Consider the following 18,648-nt stretch of genomic DNA (forward strand, 5'->3'; position numbering starts at 1 on the left):
CTTGGAACGGGAGGTCTCTGCTCTATTTTTAAATTGGGTGTTATTTTTGTTGTTAAGTTTGTTAAATATTCTATAAGTTTATCTTTTGTTGTGTATATTTCACAAATATTTTCTTTCATTCTGTAGATTATCTCTTCACTTTGTTAACATTTTCTTTGCTGTGCAAAACATTTTTAGTTTGTTGTAATCCCATTTGCATAATGTTACTTCTTTTGCCTGTGCTTTTGAGGTCTTACTTAAAAATTCTTTGCTCTGTAATATGTGGTAAAGCATTCCTCTATGTTTATCCAAATAGCTTTATAGGTTTGGGTTTCACATTTAAATCTTTATTTGCGATTGAGTTTTTTATACTGTAAGAGCTAGGGGCCTAGTTTCATTTTTTGATTATCATGTAGGTAATCAATTTTCCTAGCACCAATTATTGAAAAGACTGTCTTTTTCCAAATGTGTGTTCTTGACATCTTTGTTGAAAATCACTTGCCTCTAGTTTCATGAATTTATTACTGGGCTCACTGGATAGTTTGATCTGTCTGTTTTTATGCCAGTATCATGTTGTTTTACTTATTATAGCTTTATAGCATATTTCGGAGTCAGGTAGTGTAATGCCTCCAGCTTGATTCTTTTTGCCCAGGATTACCTTTGCTATTTGGGGGTCTTTGGTTGGTCCTGGTTAATTTTAAGCTTGTTTATTCCATTGCTGTGAAAAAAGTCTTTGGTATTTTGATAGAGATGGCATTGAATCTGTAGATCACCTTGGGTAGTATGGCCACTTTTGTAATGTTTTTTCAATTCATGAGGAAAAATATCTTTCAATTTTTATGTCTTTTTCAGTTTTTTATCAATTTTGTTGTTGTTTGCTTTTTGAGACGAAGTCTCACCCTGTTGCCCAGGCTGGAGTGCAATGGCACAATATCAGTGCACCACAACCTCTGCCTCCTGGGTTCAAATGATTCTCCTGTCTCAACCTCCTGAGTAGCTGGGATGACAGGCGTTTGCCACCATGCCCCACTAATTTTTGTATTTTTAGTAGTGACGGGGTTTCACCATGTTGGTCAGGCTGCTCTCGAACTACTGACCTCGTGATCTGCCCACCTTGGCCTACCAAAGTGCTAGGATTACAGGCGTGAGCCACCACACCCAGCATTATCAATGTTTTATAATTATCAGTGTAGAGAGTGTTCACCTTTTCAATTCGGTTTGCTGCTAGACATATTTTATTTTATTTATTTAATTTGGGATGGAGTCCTGCTTTGTCGCTCAGACTGGAGCGCACTGGTGCGATCTTGGCTCACCACAACCTCTGCCTCCTAGGTTCAAGCAGTTCTCCTGCCTCAGCCTCCTGGGTAGCTGGGAGTAGCTGGACTGCACCTGGTTAATTTTTGTATTTTTAGGAGAGACAGGGTTTCGCCATGTTGACCAGGCTGGTCTTGAGCTCCAGACCTCAGGTAATCCTCCTGCCTCAGCCTCCCAAAATGCTAGGATTACAGGCGTGAGCCACTAAACCTGGCCAACTGGTGGATGTAGAAGCAACACTGGCAAAATTGAACATGGCTTTGTGATTTCAGAAACTTAACGAATTAGGTATAGATCATATGTACCTCAATACAGTAAAGACCCTATATGACAGATTAATAGCTGATATCATACTGGATAGGAAAGAGCAGAAATCTTTTTTTTTTTTTGAGATCTGGAACAGGACAAGTATGTTTTTATTTTATATTATAATTGTGTATGACAGCATTCAGCTGTGTACACTGTAAGACTGGAGCACAAGTGAAATATGGATCACTGATATGTCTATTTCCAGTATGAGTCTATCTGTATGTGTATTGGTTTTGTATTGTTTATGAGTTACTTGTTCTGTTTGTGTGTGTTCAATGGTGGTTTTGAATAGTCATTGAAATCCTCCTAATTTTACTCTCTATTTATTTGTAAATCTATATTTGTGTGTGGGAGAAACACTTTTGCGACTTGAAGATAAGTTCAAAAACTGTCATATGTCTGTATCTCAGATTTTAGATACTATTTTTAATTGTCAAAAACACATAAACTTTACAATCTTTTTTTTTTTTTTTTTGATGTGGAGTCTCACTCTGTCACCCAGGCTGGAGTGCAGTGGTGCGATGTCAGTTCACTGCAACCTCTGCCTCCTAGGTTCAAGCGATTCTTCTGCCTCAGCCTCCTGAGTAGCTGGGATTACAGGTGCGCACCACCGTGCCCAACTAATTTTTGTATTTTTTGTAGAGACGGGGTTTCACCATATTGGCCAGGCTAGTCTTGATCTCCTGACCTCATGATCTGCCCGCCTCGGCCTCCCAACATGCTGAGATTACACCGCACCCAGCCAAAACTTTTACAATCTTAAATACTGTTTTTTTCCAAAGTTTGTTATCATAATTTAAGTTCTGGGGTACATGTGCAGAACATCCAGATTTTGTTACATAGGTATACACATGCCATAAATACTTTTAAGTATTTACCTTAGTCATATTATATCGATATTCTTCTGCACTCTATCTGGAATATGTTTATCTTGCAAGGCTAACACTCATACACATTAAACAACTACCTACTTTTTCTGTTTTCTGGCCCTTTACAAAAACAATTCTGTTTTCTATTTTAGAGTCAGACTGCTTTATATATCTCATGTAAGTTGACTCATGCAATTTTTGTCTCTTCATGGCTGACTTATTTTGTGTTACACAGTGCCATCAACATGTATCTTTATTATACATATTAGGATACTTTTTGCTTTTTATAAACAGTAATGTTTCATTTTTTTTAAAAGATTTTTTTTTTTGAGACAGAGTCTTGCTCTGTCACCCAGTCAGAATGTAAGTGCAGTGGCACCATCTCAGCTCACTGCAACCTCCACCTCCCAGGTTCAAGCAATTCTTGTGCCTCAACCACCCAAGTAGCTGGGATTACAGGCGTGCACCACCACACCCATCTAATTTTTGTATTTTTAGTAGAGACAGGGTTTCACCACATTGGTCAAGCTGATCTCGAACGCCTGACCTCAAGCGATCCACCTGTCTCGGCCTCCCAAACTGCTGGGATTACAGGCAAGAGCCACCATGCCTGGCCAATCGGCCAATGTTTCATTATTTTAATATTTCAAATTATATTTATCCATTGATTTGGTGAGAGAAATTTTCATTACTTTCATTTATTTGCTTTCAGTAACAATGCTACAATAATTGTGAGTGTCCAAATTACTCTTTATATGACCATATGTGTGAGAGTTCATATTTTTGCCGGATTTTATTGATTTAGGTGTTCACCTTCATACTCATACCAAATTGCTTTAATTCTTTAGCTTTGTATGTTTTTTGAAATCAAGAACTGTAGTGTTTCTGACATTGTTACTCTTTTTGAAGATTGTTGAGTGCTTCATTGTTTCTTGAAATTCCATATAATTTGGGGGTTGCTGTTTCTTTTTCTGGAAGAATTTAATTAGAAATTTGACAGGGATTGCATTTAATCTGGAGACTGCATTAAGGAATTTAGACATCTTCTTTTTAGGCAAAATTGTTTTATACTTCTTTCAAGTCTTCTATTCCTTTATGAATATTCTGTCTTGTTTCATTATTCATTATAGAAATTGGGATATTGAAATATCCTACTACAATTACATTGCTCCCTATATCTTGCTTTAATTCTATCAGTATTTGCTTTGTATATTTTGAACCCTAGTGTAAGATACACACACACACACATTCACACACACACATTAATATATGTATACACACATTTATCATGGGTTCTAAGTAAATGAACTTGTTTATTATTGTTTAATGTCTTCCTTTGCCCCTTATGAGCTTTTAGTTAAGTATATTTTATGAAATAGAGTTTTTGACTTAAGATGTACTTTGTGTTATATAACTTGGACCTGTTTTCCTCTTATTTGGTTATTTCCATGAAATGTCTTCTTTTATCTTGCCTTTTTCAGTCTCCTTTAATCATTAGACCTCAAGTGACTCTTGTAGAAAAACAAGTTGGATCTTGTTTTTTAATTTTTTCAATCAGTCCCTTTATTTGGTGCATGTATTTTGAATGGAAAGTTTACTTCATAAATATTTGAATAATTTGCTGAAATAGAAAGGCTTACCTGTTTTATAAATTGTTTTACTGGATTATTTTATCTCTGTCCCTTATTTTCTTTTTCTGTCTTCCTGTTTGTCTTTTAGATTTTTGTGTTGATAGGACTTTACTTCTTATACTTTTGTGTATCTATACCTTTGTGGTATCTTGGGAATTCTGAAAAATTTCTTAAAGATATATATATATATTTTTTTTTTCTTTTTTTTTGAGAGGGAGTCTCACTGTGTCGCCCAGGCTGAAGTGCAATGGCATGATCTCAGCTCACTGCAACTTCTGCCTCTTGGGTTCAAGCGATTCTCCTGCCTCAGCCTCCTGAGTAGCTGGGACTACAGGCACACGCCACCATGCCCAGCTAATTTTTGTATTTTTAGTAGAGACGGGGTTTCACCATGTAGGCCAGGATGATCTCGATCTCCTGACCTCGTGATCCACCTGCCTCAGCCGCTCAAAGTGCTGGGATCACAGGCATGAGCCACTGGGCCCGGCCAAAATAATATATTTTAAACTCTTAAAAATGTAACTTGAATTGCATTTGAAAATTCTTCCTCATTACATCTGCCCTCAATGCTGTTATTGATGTCACTAATCATATTTTTATGCTGTATATTTATTACCAGATTATGATGAATAGTTTATAATCATTTTTATGCTTTTATCCTTTAAATTTTAGAGAAAAACTTTTTTGCACTATTATAATGATACAGAACTTTATATTTGTGTTTGTGCAAATGTTTTTCAGAAAGTTATGTATTTTCATATCATCATATTTTTTTTCTTGCATCCTGTTATTTTCAATGGAAGATGGTTCAGCATTTTTTTTTTATAAGGCAGGTGTTGTGCTAATATACTTTTCAGCATTTGGTTATCTTGAAAGGCCTTTACTTTTTCTTCATTTTTAGGACTGTTTTACTGGTTATATTATTCCTACTTAGAAGCTATTTTTCCTTCAGCACGTTAACTATATCGCAACTTTCTCTTGTCTGAAAAAATGTTGACAGATTCACTTGTTATCTTATAAGAGCACACTTACAAATCACACATCACTTTTATCTTGCTGCTTCTAAGATTCCATTTTTGCCTTTGCCTTTTAAAACTTTGCTTATTATGTGCTTTGTTATAAATCTCTTTGTATATCCTAGGTGAAGTTTGTTGAGCTCCTTCTTTTTTTTTTGAAATGAAAGTCTTGCTCTGTTGCCCAGGCTGGAATGCAGTGGCACAATCTTGGCTCACTGCAAGCTCCGCCTCCCAGGTTCACACCATTCTCCTGCCTCAGCCTCCCGCATAGCTGGGACTACAGGTGCCCACCACCACGCCCAGCTAATTTTTTTTGTATTTTTAGTAGAGACAGGGTTTCACCGTGTTAGCCAGGATGGTCTCACTCTCCTGACTTCCTGATCCACCAACCTCGGCCTCTCAAAGTGCTGGGATTACAGGCATGAGCCACCATGCCTGGCCACATCTTTTTTTAACTTTTGAAAATTTCTCAGGCATTATTTTTGTATTTTTCACCTCCATGTTTTTTATATTTTTAATGTTTTCATTTATATATATATATATTTTAATTATATTTAGTTTTGTTACCATTTAGCTCATTGAGTTTTATTCAGGTCAAATTTTAAAACTTTGTACATCTTCATTTTTAATTTTTGTTCTGGAATTTTTTTTTTTTTTTTTTGAGATGGAGTCTCATTCTGTCACCCAGGCTGGAGTGCAATGGCGCAATCTTGGCTCACTGCAACCTCCACCTCCCGGGTTCAAGCAATTCTCCTGCCTCAGCCTTCCGAGTAGCTGGGACTACAGGCATGTGCCACCATGCCCAGCACATTTTTGTAGTTTTAGTAGAGACAGAGTTTCACCATTTGGGCCAGGATGTTTTCGATCTCTTGACCTCATGATCTGCCCGCCTTGGCCTCCCAAAGTGCTGGGATTACAGGCATGAGCCACCATGCCTTGCCTTTTGTGATAATTTGTGTGTGTGTGTGTGTCAGAGTCTCGCTCTGTCTCCCAGGCTGGAGTGCAGTGGCATGATCTCGGCTCACTGCAAGCTTTGCCTCCTGTGTTTACGCCATTCTCCTGCCTCAGCCTCCCGCGTAGCTGGGACTACAGGCACCCATCACCACGTCTGGCTAGTTTTTTTGTATTTTTAGTAGGGACGGTGTTTCACCATGTTAGCCAAGATGGTCTCTATCTCCTGACCTCGTGATCCACCCGCCTCAGCCTCCCAAAGTGCTGGGATTACAGGTGTGAGCCACCATGCCCGTTCCCTTTTCTGAAAATTTTTAAATTGTTGGACCGTGTTGTTCTAATATTTTGTATACATTGTAATGTTTGGTTGTTATTTGTACATTAACAAAAAGCTATTTGTCACAATCTTTACAATGTAGCTTTTTCCTGACATAGTCTGAAACCAATTGTCCTTGATAGAGATTATGGTAACCTCTCATACATGTTCTAAGGATGTGTCCTCTCTGGAATTTTGTGTTTATTTTTCAGTTAAAAGGGTTTGTTCATGTTTCTTCTTAACACTCTCTAATCACTTGTTCTACCTGTTGCCTGTATTTAGCACTGCAGTCTGCTCCTGAAACATTTACATTTGCTTTCAGCAGACCCAATCCGTCCTCCCAAAGTGTATCACCATTTCTATCAGCACTCTGTGGTATTGGAGACAGAAACCAGGTTTTGTAAAGACACTCAAAAGTCAGAAGTAAGGATATGTGTATCAGTATTTTTCTTCTCTTTAAAGGAAGAAGCCAGGAGTTGATACTTCACTCCTAATGGCACAGTGCTATATTGGGGAGGAGGAAGAGCTGTTGGTGGGTAAATGTAACAAACATTCCTTCCTGTTCTATGTGGCTCTTGGCATTTTGCTTACCTGAGGCATTGCATACAATTAACTCATTTATAGATTTCACAGAAAGGTGTCTTTGTTAGTATATGTTTGCTACATGTATATGTCTGTGAAGAAGTTATGGCCTGTGGGATTTTGTTATGCCATCTTACTAATGTATTTTGAATAATTTCATAAGATTTGTAAAGTATATTTATATGAATCTACTAAGTGGGATAATTTGTAATTTTTATTTCTTTCAGCTGTGTGTTCTCATTTCACCCAAGACCATTGGCCAGTGCAGGGCATAGAAGATTCATTCCACAAACTTATACTGAGAAGATATGAGAAATGTGGACATGATAATTTACAATTAAGAAAAGGCTGTAAAAGTTTGAATGAGTGTAAGTTGCAGAAAGGAGGTTATAATGAATTTAATGAATGCTTGTCAACTACCCAGAGCAAAATATTTCAGTGTAAAGCAAGTGTCAAAGTTGTTAGTAAATTTTCAAATTCAAACAAACGTAAGACAAGACATACTGGAGAGAAACACTTTAAAGAATGTGGCAAATCATTTCAGAAGTTTTCACACCTAACTCAACATAAGGTAATTCATGCTGGAGAGAAACCCTACACTTGTGAAGAATGTGGCAAAGCCTTTAAATGGTCTTTAATATTTAATGAACATAAGAGAATTCATACTGGAGAGAAACCTTTTACTTGTGAAGAATGTGGCAGCATCTTTACCACATCCTCACACTTTGCTAAGCATAAAATAATTCATACTGGAGAAAAACCCTATAAATGTGAAGAATGTGGCAAAGCCTTTAATAGGTTCACAACCCTTACTAAACATAAGAGAATTCATGCTGGAGAGAAACCCATCACATGTGAAGAATGTAGGAAAATCTTTACCTCATCCTCAAACTTTGCCAAACATAAGCGAATTCATACTGGAGAGAAACCCTACAAATGTGAAGAATGTGGCAAAGCCTTTAATAGGTCCACAACCCTTACTAAACATAAGAGAATTCATACTGGAGAGAAACCCTACACATGTGAAGAATGTGGCAAAGCTTTTAGACAGTCCTCAAAACTGAATGAACATAAGAAAGTTCATTCTGGAGAGCGGCCCTACAAATGTGATGAATGTGGCAAAGCCTTTGGACGGTCCAGGGTCCTGAATGAACATAAAAAAATTCATACTGGAGAGAAACCCTACAAATGTGAAGAATGTGGCAAAGCCTTTAGACGGTCCACAGATCGGAGTCAACATAAGAAAATTCATAGTGCAGATAAACCCTACAAATGTAAAGAATGTGACAAAGCCTTTAAACAATTTTCGCTCCTGAGTCAACATAAGAAAATTCATACTGTAGATAAACCCTACAAATGTAAAGATTGTGACAAAGCCTTTAAACGGTTCTCACACCTGAATAAACATAAGAAAATTCATACTTGAGAGAAATCCTACAAATGTAAAGAATGTGGCAAACCTTTGGATGATCCACAAACCTTAATGAACATGAGAAAATTTATACTGTAGAGAAACCCTGGAAATGTGAAGAACGTGGCAAAGTTCTTTACCTCATTCTCAAACCTTGATAAACATAAGAGAATTCATACCGGAGAGAAACTGTACAAATGTGAAGAATGTGGCAAAGCCTGTGAATGGTCCACAAACCTGAATGAGCAGAAGAAAATTATTACTGGAGATAAACCCTGCAAATGTAAAGAATGTAACAAAACCTTTAAACAGCCCTCACCGATGAATAAACATAAGAAAAATCATGCTGGAGGGAAGCCCTACACATGTGGCAGAATGTGGCAAAGCATTTAATTGGTCCTCAATGCTTAATAAATATAATTCATGCTGGAGAGAAACTTCACATGTGAACAGTGTGGCAAAGCCTTTAAATGATCCTCAACCCTTAATGAACGTAAGTGAATTCATGCTGGAGCAAAATGCTTCACATGCGAAGAATGTGGCACAGTCTTTATCACATCCTCAAACTTTGTTAAACATAAGAGAATTTATACCAGAGAGAAACCCTACACATGTAAAGAATGTGGCAAAGCCTTTAATAGGTTCTCAACCCTTACTGTACACAAGATAATTCATTCTGGGGAAAAAAATGCTACAAACGTGAAAAACGTGGCAGAGCCTTCAGACCATCCACAAACCTTTATGAAAATTCATATTTGAGAGTAGAAGATTCATTCCACAAACTTATATTGAGAAGATATGAAAGATGAATATAAGAAAATTCATCCTAGATATAAAACCATAGAAATGTAAAGGATGTGACAAAACCTTTAAGCCATACTCCAGGCTTCTTAAACATATGAGAACTCATACTGGAGGAAAGTCTTACAAATGTGAAGAATGTGGCAGTCTTTAAATCTTCCTCAGTCTTTTCTAATCATAAGATAATTCACACTGAAGAGAAACTGCAAACGTGGAAAGTGTGACAAAGCTTGCAACCACACTCAATCTATTCTAAATATAAGAGAAATGATATTGGTGAGAAGCCACAAAAATATGAAAAATGTGGCAAAGGCTTCAAATGCTTGTCACATCTTACTGTATATATATAATTCCTACTGAAGAAATCCCCTGGAAATGCAAAAAATGTGGCAGAATTTTTACCAATGCTCATCTTTTTGCACATGATATCCTTTATATTTGAGAAAAGTTGTAGAAATATAAAAAAATTTAGAAAAGTCATATCTACTCACATTTTACTAACTAGCAATGTTCATACTTAATAAAAACATTATAAATCTAATTTCTGTTGAAAGACTTCAGAAAATATAGGCCTTTAAAGTGAAGAAGAGTATTCTTAAGACAAACAATACAAATATAAAGAGGGTTGTAGTACCTGTACTTCTCTCATGGATTTTGTTGTACACATTTTATAATAGGGGAAAACACTGAAGGAGACTTTATTCAACATCAGAAAATTTATATTGGAGAGAAATCCTACAAATGTAATAAATGTGGAAAAACATTTGTTCAAAAACTGCAGCTTAAACAGTTTACACTAGAAAATATTTTGTAGATGCAGTAAATGTGAAGAAATATTTAGTCTAAAAAGAAGAGTATGTAAACATCAGAGGATTTACAGTAGAAAGAACTAAGGAACTAACACTTTAGACACTGCAGTAAATCAGAGTATTAAGTATTAAAAAAATCCAAAGTTGAACCTATTAGAGAATTTCTTTGTATATAAGTTGAAAAGAAGATTTTTGAAGAGATACTACATTTAAAGTATATTTTTTCACTTGAAAAAAGTATAGATTTTTTGAAAAGCATATAATAGTTAATTCAACTCAAATTATTTCATACTGTTTCAACATTCCTGTTTATGTGAAAGCATGTGATGAATTGTTGCTGCATCAGAGATAAGAGAGATTCTTTTTCATTAGGTGGGCATTATTCATGAATTTTTACAAGAAAGAGTGAGGACAGAAATGAAAGATCCATGATGAAAATCTAGCAGAGAGGCTTTTTTGTAGTTGACAATATTGAGTGATGCATGAGGTAGGTGTTCAGAGTAAAATTCTTCTGCATTATAGTGACAGAAAATCTGTTTTAGTAGTAAATTGTTTTACCAATTATACATTTATGTAATAAAATACAGTAAATTTTAAAATTATTTTAAGATTATGTGGGAACATAATTTTTTAACTAAACAAAATTTTTAACGTGTTGAAATAATTGTTGCTTGAATGAAGTGTCATTATGCCACCAACTTAAACCTATCCCACCTTACTCAATGGTGTAGGTAAAAGATGGTAACAATGGTAACATAGTTGAATGACATTTTTAGTATTCTCTTTTTCCAGTGGCTTTAAATAGCAAATACATTGAAGAATATCATTCCCATATGTTGCATTTTCACTCTTGTTATTTTCCAAAATTTTTGTGGGTACATAGTATGCATATTTATCTATGGCATATATGGGTTATTTTCTTATACAGGCATACAACACGTAATATACCAGAGTAAATGAGTTATTCATCACCTCAAGCATTCATCCTTTGTATTACACACAATCCAATTATACACTTTAATTATTTCTAAATGTACAATTATGATTGTAGTATTATATCAGTATAATTATAATTCATACATTTATGCATCCTGAATACTTTTAAAAAATGTTTTACATTTCTCTTTGAACATGTGGCATCTTTTCCTGCAAACTTATACAAACTTTAGTTCCATTTACATGAAGTTAAGTATGTAAATGTGTTGCTGTAAAGATAAACCTTAGGTGTAAGAAAATTATAGAGCAAGCAATTGTGTTTATGTGAGTTTGTACCTATTTTCCAAAGAAAATAGCAATATTAGAACAAAGAAGATTATGTTAATACCATGGATAATTTACTGGAAATCTAGAAGCCTGAAACATTCTATATTTTCTTCTTTTTATTTAATGACTCTAGAATCTAATGGATTGTCGTTGAGAATCTCCCCATACAAACTCCTTGTTTTTATTTGTCTGGTGCTCATGCTAGAGCTATAATTTCTTTGATTCTCTTTTTTGTTTTCACTTCATGAAGTGTTTATTATGTGAGCTGGTCAGAAATTATAAGAATGATTTTTATAAAATGTAGTGAATGTAAAATTTTTAGATGTAATTTCATAATATATGTATTAAGTTATTGTAGTTAGAACATTTCATTTTGTTGTTTTAATTTAAGAACCCTATATAAGCTGTTTTCTTTAGTTATTGTTCCTTTCAGTTTTTATAATTGACATAAATGAGTTTATTTTGCCAATTTGTTCAGGTAAGTACTTGGAAAACTTTGTCAGTCATGGGGATGTTTTGATCTATTATTGTAGTGAACAAACAAAGTTCTGGGTGTGTAATAGATGCTTCATAATTAGCCATAAATATTCCTGGAGTTAGTTTCTAGCTCCAAGTAAGAGATTGAAAATAATCTGTGGCGAACAAATGGCATTAATTGTGCATGTGGAGAGGACGTCTGTTCTCAGGCTGCAGAACCAACTCATTATGAATGTAAAGAGGATTTCTTTTCTTATTTTCTAATTATCTTTAGTTTTGTGATATCTTTATGATTTATCCCCAGCTATGTATGCCTCAGAGCCTTTCTTCATTTTTGCGTTATGGCTAGTTTGTCACTGTTCTCTTCATTCCATGTAATTTCACATGGACTTTAGGTTAACTGGGGTGTTTGAGGTTATTTATAGGTTATCAGTGCAACATTTAGATCACTTGAGATAAGAGTAATTCACTATCAACAGGTAAGAGGATTAAGTCAGTTGGCATTGTTTTTCTGTGTTTGTAAAAGAAAAATTGTATGAGATTCTATCACAAAGTGTGTAAAATGTAACAAAAGTTAGAATAAGTAAAGCATTAATATAAGTGGGTTGTATATTGTACCACCATATGAAGAAACATCAGAATTTTGAAATTTCTTAAGAGGAAATATATCTTAGAAATAAAATTTTTAGGCCAGGTGGCGGTGGTTCACACCTGTAATCCCAGCACTTTGGGAGGCCGAGATGGGTGGGTCATGAAGTCAAGAGAGCAAGATCATCCTGGCAAACATGGTGAAACCCCATCTCTACTAAAAATACAAAAATTAGCAGGGCGTGGTGGCATGTGCCTGTAGTCCCAGCTACTCGGGAAGCTGAGGCAGGAGAATCGCTTGAACCCAGGATGCAGAGGTTGCAGTGAGCTGATGTTGCGCCACTGCAGTGCAGCCTGCCAACAGAGTAAGACCCGTCTCAACAACAACAACAAAAAAGAAGAAAATTTTTAGGAGACAATGGTAAGTGAAGAATTTTACATTTAATTTTCTGTGACATAGCAAAACATTTTTCCATACAAAATCTTCTATTTATTTATTTATTTTAGATGGAGCCCCACTCTGTCACCAGGCTGGAGTGCAGTGGTGCAATCTCAGCTCACTGCAACCTCCGCCTCCCAGGTTCAAGTGATTCTCCTGCCTCAGCCTCCTGAGTTAACTGGGACTACAATCACCTGCCACCACGCCCAGTTAATTTTTATATTTTTAGTAGAGATGGGGTTTCACCATGTTGGCCAGGATGGTCTCGATCTTTTGACCTCATGATCTGCCTGCCTTGGCCTCCTGAAGTACTGGGATTACAGGCATGAGCCACCGTGCCTGGCCAGAATATTATATCTTTGAGTGTGAATGTTAAATGGTGGAAAAACAATAGAATGATCTCTGTAGATTCAAAATCTGCACTGATCTTTTTTGTCCAGATTCATATTACAATCTTGAGGAATTTCTTATAATTCTTTGTTTTAGTGGATGCATTTCATGGGCTACAGTTTTCATTTTTACTCACCTAACTTTATCCAAGTCCTTGGTCACCTTCTCTGGAAAAAATTTGAAGATTATGGCAGCTGTTGAATTCAAACAGTTTCTCAGTGATTTTTTTTTTTTTTTTTTTTTTTTGAGATGGAGTCTTGCTCTGTCGCCCAGGCTGGAGTGCAGTGGCACAATCTCAGCTCATTGCAACCTCCACCTCCCGGGTTCAAGCAATTCTCCTGCCTCAGCCTCCCGAGTAGCTGGGATTACAGGTGCCCACCACCACACCCAGCTAATTTTTGTATTTTTAATAGAGATGAGGTTTCACTGTGTTGGCCAGGCTGGTCTCGAGCTCCTGTCCTCGTGATCCACGCACGTCAGCCTCCCAAAGTGCTGGGATTACCGGTGTGTGCCACTGTGCCCAGCCTCTCAGTGATTTTTGATGCAAATTCATTTACTGTGTTCACGAAGTGGCCAATTTTGGGACCTTTAGCATCCCTTGCTCTTTTAGTGTCTTACATATGTATGATTACCATCAGCACTAGAAATTCCAGGTACTTCAAGCTTAAAAGTAAGAGTTCTAGAGTGTATTGTCTTGTATTATATATTGTTCTGGGTCTAAGCCATGCTAGTAAATATTAGAGTTCCTATGATTATTTTCTTCTTTATTTTATTTTTGAGACGGAGTTTCACTCTGTCGCCAGGCTGGAGTACAGTGGTGCGATCTCAGCTCACTGCAACCTCTGCCTCTCAGGTTCAGGCGATTCTCCTGCCTCAGCCTCCTTATTAGCTGGCATTACAGGTGTGCACCACCATGCCTGGCTAATTTTTATATTGTTAGTAGAGATGCGGTTTGACTATGTTGGCCAGGCTGGTCTCAAACTCCTGACCCTGTGATCCTGCCACCTTGGCCTCCCAAAGTTCTGGAATTACAGGCGTGAGCCACTGCGCCCAGCCTCTATGGTTAATATATTACAAAAACAGCACAAAAACTATATATTTTTTATAATACTCAAGTTGTTTGACAAAGATACTCATCATTTGCAACATTATTCTGTAATTTTTAAAATATATTTGTTAATTGACAGATAAAATATCCTGTAGAATATGGTGTTTTGTAGTATATATACGTTGTCAAAAGCTTAATTCTAGCTGCTTAACAAATACTTCACCACACATAATTACTTTTGGGATAAGAGCTCATAACATTGACTGTGTTAGCATTTTCCAAAAATACATTATTTTTAACTGTAGTCACCATGCTGTACAATAGATTTATTGAATTTATTCCTCCTAGGCAACTATGTGTTATTTTACAGACATGTCTCCAGATGCCCCTTTCTTGTAAATACCCAAGCATCTGGTAACCAGCATTCTACTCTCTGGCTTATTTCACTTAGCATAGTGTCTCCCACATTTATCCACATTGTTTCAAATGAAAAGATTTCCTCCCTTTTAACGTTGAATTGTATTTCCTTGTGTATACCACGTTTTTGGAAAAATACATTCATTTCTTGGTTGAAAAACTCACGTGATGAGAAGATATTTCTGTATTAAAGCATGTATTGGAATTCAGTATATACATGTTTTAGTAATAGTTGATTTCTACCAAATGCTAACCATAATACTGTATATGTGTTAATAAATTTTATTTTCGGCCAGGCGTGGTGGCTCACACCTGTAATCCCAGCACTTTGGGAGCCCAAGGCAGGTGGATCATGAGGTCAGGAGTTTGAGACCAGCCTGGCCAACATGGTGAAACCCCGTCCCTACTAAAAATATAAAAAGTAGCTGGGTGTGGTGTCAGGCACCTGTAATCCCAGCTACTCAAGAGGTTGAGGCAGGAGAATCAGTTGAACCTGGGAGGTGGAGATTGCAGTGAGCCGAGATCACGCCATTGCACTCCAGCCTGGGTGACAAGAGCAAAACTCCATCCCCCCTGCCCAAAAAAAAATTAATTTTCACAGAAAATTAATAGCATAGGTATTATTATCCTCATTTTACAGAGAAAGAAACAGCCATAGAGAAAAATGACTTGCTCACAACACAGGCAACTTTGACTCTAGAGATAACACTTATTACAGTAAAATCCCTCTTCAGACAGAAAATACATGATTATCTTAAGCACATTCTTAATAAAAATTTAACAAAAATTGTTAAATGTTGTCATATATGTGTGTGCAAAACGTATAAAATATACAGAAAAGAGAAATACTTCCTGTATTTAAACCATATAAACTCTAGAATTGCCCTTCGATACTGACGTACTTGGGAACAGCTTTCCTTTCAACTGTCCTTCACCACCCCTTTAGCAATTCAGAATATTTATAGCATAATTTTTACCTATACCTGTAGTCAGTAAATGCTGTAATGTAATTAAATGTTATTTACTACAAACTCACATAGTACATTATGACTTTATTACTGTTATAATACAAATTTATTTCTTGAGTTAAATATTTGACTCTATTAGTTTAGTTTCCTTTGTGCCTATTTCTCAGTTTTGCCTAAATGCTACCAATTATCTTACACTGGCTCCCCAAATAGGTTTTTACTTGTTTATAAAACTTTAAATTTATCTCTAGGAACCTCAGCCGAGCAGTCAGAACTCACAGCTCTGACCAAACCCCTAGAACTAAGAAAGAACTAAAAAGTTACTATTTAATACAGACTTCAAATGTGCTTTTTTTTTTTTTTGAGACGTTGTCTTGCTCTGTCGCCCAGGCTGGAGTGCAGTGGTGCGATCTCGGCTCACTGCAACCTCCGCCTCCTGGGTTCACACAATTTGCCTGCCTCAGCCTCCTGAGTAGCTGGGACTAACAGGTGTGCTCCACCACGCCTGAAAAATTTTTGTATTTTTAGTAGAGACGGGGTTTCACCATGTTGGCCAGGCTGGTCTCAAACTCCTGACCTTAAGTGATCCACCCAGTCAGCCTCCCAAAGTGCTGGGATTACAGGCGTGAGCCACCATGCCCTCAAATATGCTTTCTTAGTACTCCACATTTATGCGGCCATCTGGAAAGAAAGGAGACTTTTGACAACAGAGAATACCCCTATTAAATATGGGTCACAGATTTTTACTAGTCCAGCCTATCCACCTACCACAGAAAGTAGCTGTAGTTCATTGCTGGGGCCACCGGAAGGGTCAAGATGAAATTCCTCAGAGAAACAGGAGGGCTGACCAAGCAGCTAGGGCCACCACCATCTCTGGGATTTTTTTTTTTTTTTTTTTTTTTTGAGACGGAGTCTCACTCTCGCCCAGGCTGGAGTGCAGTGGCTCGATCTCGGCTCACTGCAAGCTCCACCTCCCAGGTTCACGCCATTCTCCTGCCTCAGCCTCCCAAGTAGCTGGGACTACAGGCACCTGCTACCATGCCCGGCTAATTTTTTTGTATTTTTAGTAGAGACGGGGTTTCACCATGTTAGCCAACATGGTCTTGATTTCCTGACCTCGTGATCCGCCTGCCTCGGCCTACCAAAGTGCTGGGATTACAGGCATGAGCCACCGCGCCCGGCCTTAGTTGTGTGTGATTTCTATGTGTGCTCTAGGCACTTGCCCTATAGCTGCTCCTAAATGTGAGGTCTTAGAAAACATCTTGTCCCTTCGAAGCATACTCTGCTGGTTGGCTAAATTGCACTGGGAAAAAATAGCAGCAGCCCTATTGCTATGTCACTTGCCTGCAGAGCAAAAGTTGATTCAGGAACAGTAATTTGACTTTGTCTATATTAAAAATCATAAATAGTCAACAAATACAAAAATGCAAAGAATTTGTAGGTATGATTAGTGCATTATAGGTGTTTTCAAATTTCTCCTATGATAAATTAAAAATGTAATGTTGGGCATTAATTTCCTAAACCCAATGCTCAGCAATTTTCTCAAATTGTTTACAGGTTTTCTAAGAGACTTCAGAACCATTCCCTGGAGTGAATTATTTCCAATGGTGAAGAGTAATGGATGGATGGCATGAGATTCTCAAAAAAATCTTGCTCCTATTTCAGAAGTGTCACTCCAGCCCCTTGAAGGTCCAGGAAACCTGGCTGAGTAGTGTGGTCTATGGAGGTGCATGGGCTTCAGAATCAGGCCAACGTTGATCCTGAGTCCCAGCCAGCTGCTTAGTAGCTGTGGGATAGTTATACAAGACACATCTGCAAGAAAAGTCATGATAAAATTGATTGCAAAAACAGCAATTTGAAAAATTTCTTATTGTATTCATGTCCTTGGAAATGGCTTTTATAGTCGTTCCTATCAAGAGACAGATTCTGTTTCCCAAACCTTGAACCTCTCTTGACTTATCTGCACTGGCACAGGGTGCCAGTTTGGGGCCCAGGTTTAAAGGTCCTAAATGCTTCTGTTATCTTTTTCAGAATTCTTCCATCTCTATGACAACAAGCCCATTTTAGCTTTCTGGAGAATAGCATCTGAGAAAAGCCAAAGTGCCTCAATTTACAGACAGCTCACTCACAGAAGCAGAGCCACCTAATTCACCAGCATCTAACCACTCACACCTGAAGGAGCCAAACTGAGCCCAGAAGAATGGCCCGGCTGAGCCCAGCCTAAATTTCTAACCAGCTCAATCCTGAGCTAGTATGTTTCGGGATTGTTATGCAGTTATAAGTTAGTAATATATACACCCATTAAAGACAGGATCTCAGGACAGATTGATTACAAATAACCTGCAAATGCTTGGCACCCTGTAAGTATTGATTTTCTTTTTTCCTTTATTTAAAGTTAGATTTGTTGTAAGATGATATTGAGTTACACAGAAGTTAGGCAGGAGAATAGGGTTGGAGGCAGGGAACTTAAGGCCAATTCGTGCTGACTTCCTACAAGAAAAAACACCAAGGTCTGGGAGCAGGGAACCTAAGGCCAGTTAACGTGAACTTCCTACATCTAAACCAAAAGGAAAAACCTCATCTACACCCGAGTAGCAAAGGATCGAAGGCGACTGTCGCTACAAACCTCCCCCTTGTACCAGTTCTCTGATAGAAAAGGAGAGTGCCTTGGAGTGGCCGTGGGCCAAGCACAGGCCATGCCTTCATCTGCATGGGGTACCAATTCGCCTCAACCTTTGATTAGCCAAGGACCAAATCCTTCATTCAGATAAGGGGTAGCTGATAGGAACCTCAAAAGGAGTACTTAAAACCCAGAAAACATTGTAACCGGGTCCTTGGGCGGCTTGCTGGGGCTCACACCCACCCTGTAGAGTGCTTTCTCACTTTAATAAAATCTTGCTTTTGCTGTTCCCTTCCTGTTTTTCATTCCTTTGTGTGCTTTGTTCAATTTTTTTTGTTCGAAATGTCAAGGACCTGGACAATTCACACTCACGGCCTTCCTTCTGGGAACAGAAGTGCAGGTATATGTGGATGCATGTGATTGGTACTTAAACTCACACAGTGCCCCATA

At 37.4% G+C, this 18,648-nt stretch overlaps 1 protein-coding gene across 7 annotated transcripts in view; it reads left to right on the plus strand.

The window, feature by feature from the left end:
• Positions 1-18,489, plus strand: part of ZNF141 (zinc finger protein 141) — a 46,327-nt gene extending 27,838 nt beyond the window's left edge. For 2 of the 7 annotated variants that reach the window (XM_055111086.2, XM_024928636.4), the window contains exon 4: positions 7,195-18,489. In XM_055111086.2, the coding sequence (XP_054967061.1) occupies positions 7,195-8,393 (1,199 nt within the window). In that variant the 3' untranslated portion in view covers positions 8,394-18,489. The remainder of the gene's footprint in view (positions 1-7,194) is intronic. The other 5 variants (XR_008625034.2, XR_008625033.2, XR_008625037.2 and 2 more) reach the window with 5 other exon arrangements.
• The last annotated feature ends 159 nt before the right edge of the window (positions 18,490-18,648 follow it).

Source organism: Pan paniscus, chromosome 3, assembly GCF_029289425.2.
Source record: "Pan paniscus chromosome 3, NHGRI_mPanPan1-v2.0_pri, whole genome shotgun sequence".
NCBI classification, from domain to species: domain Eukaryota; kingdom Metazoa; phylum Chordata; class Mammalia; order Primates; family Hominidae; genus Pan; species Pan paniscus.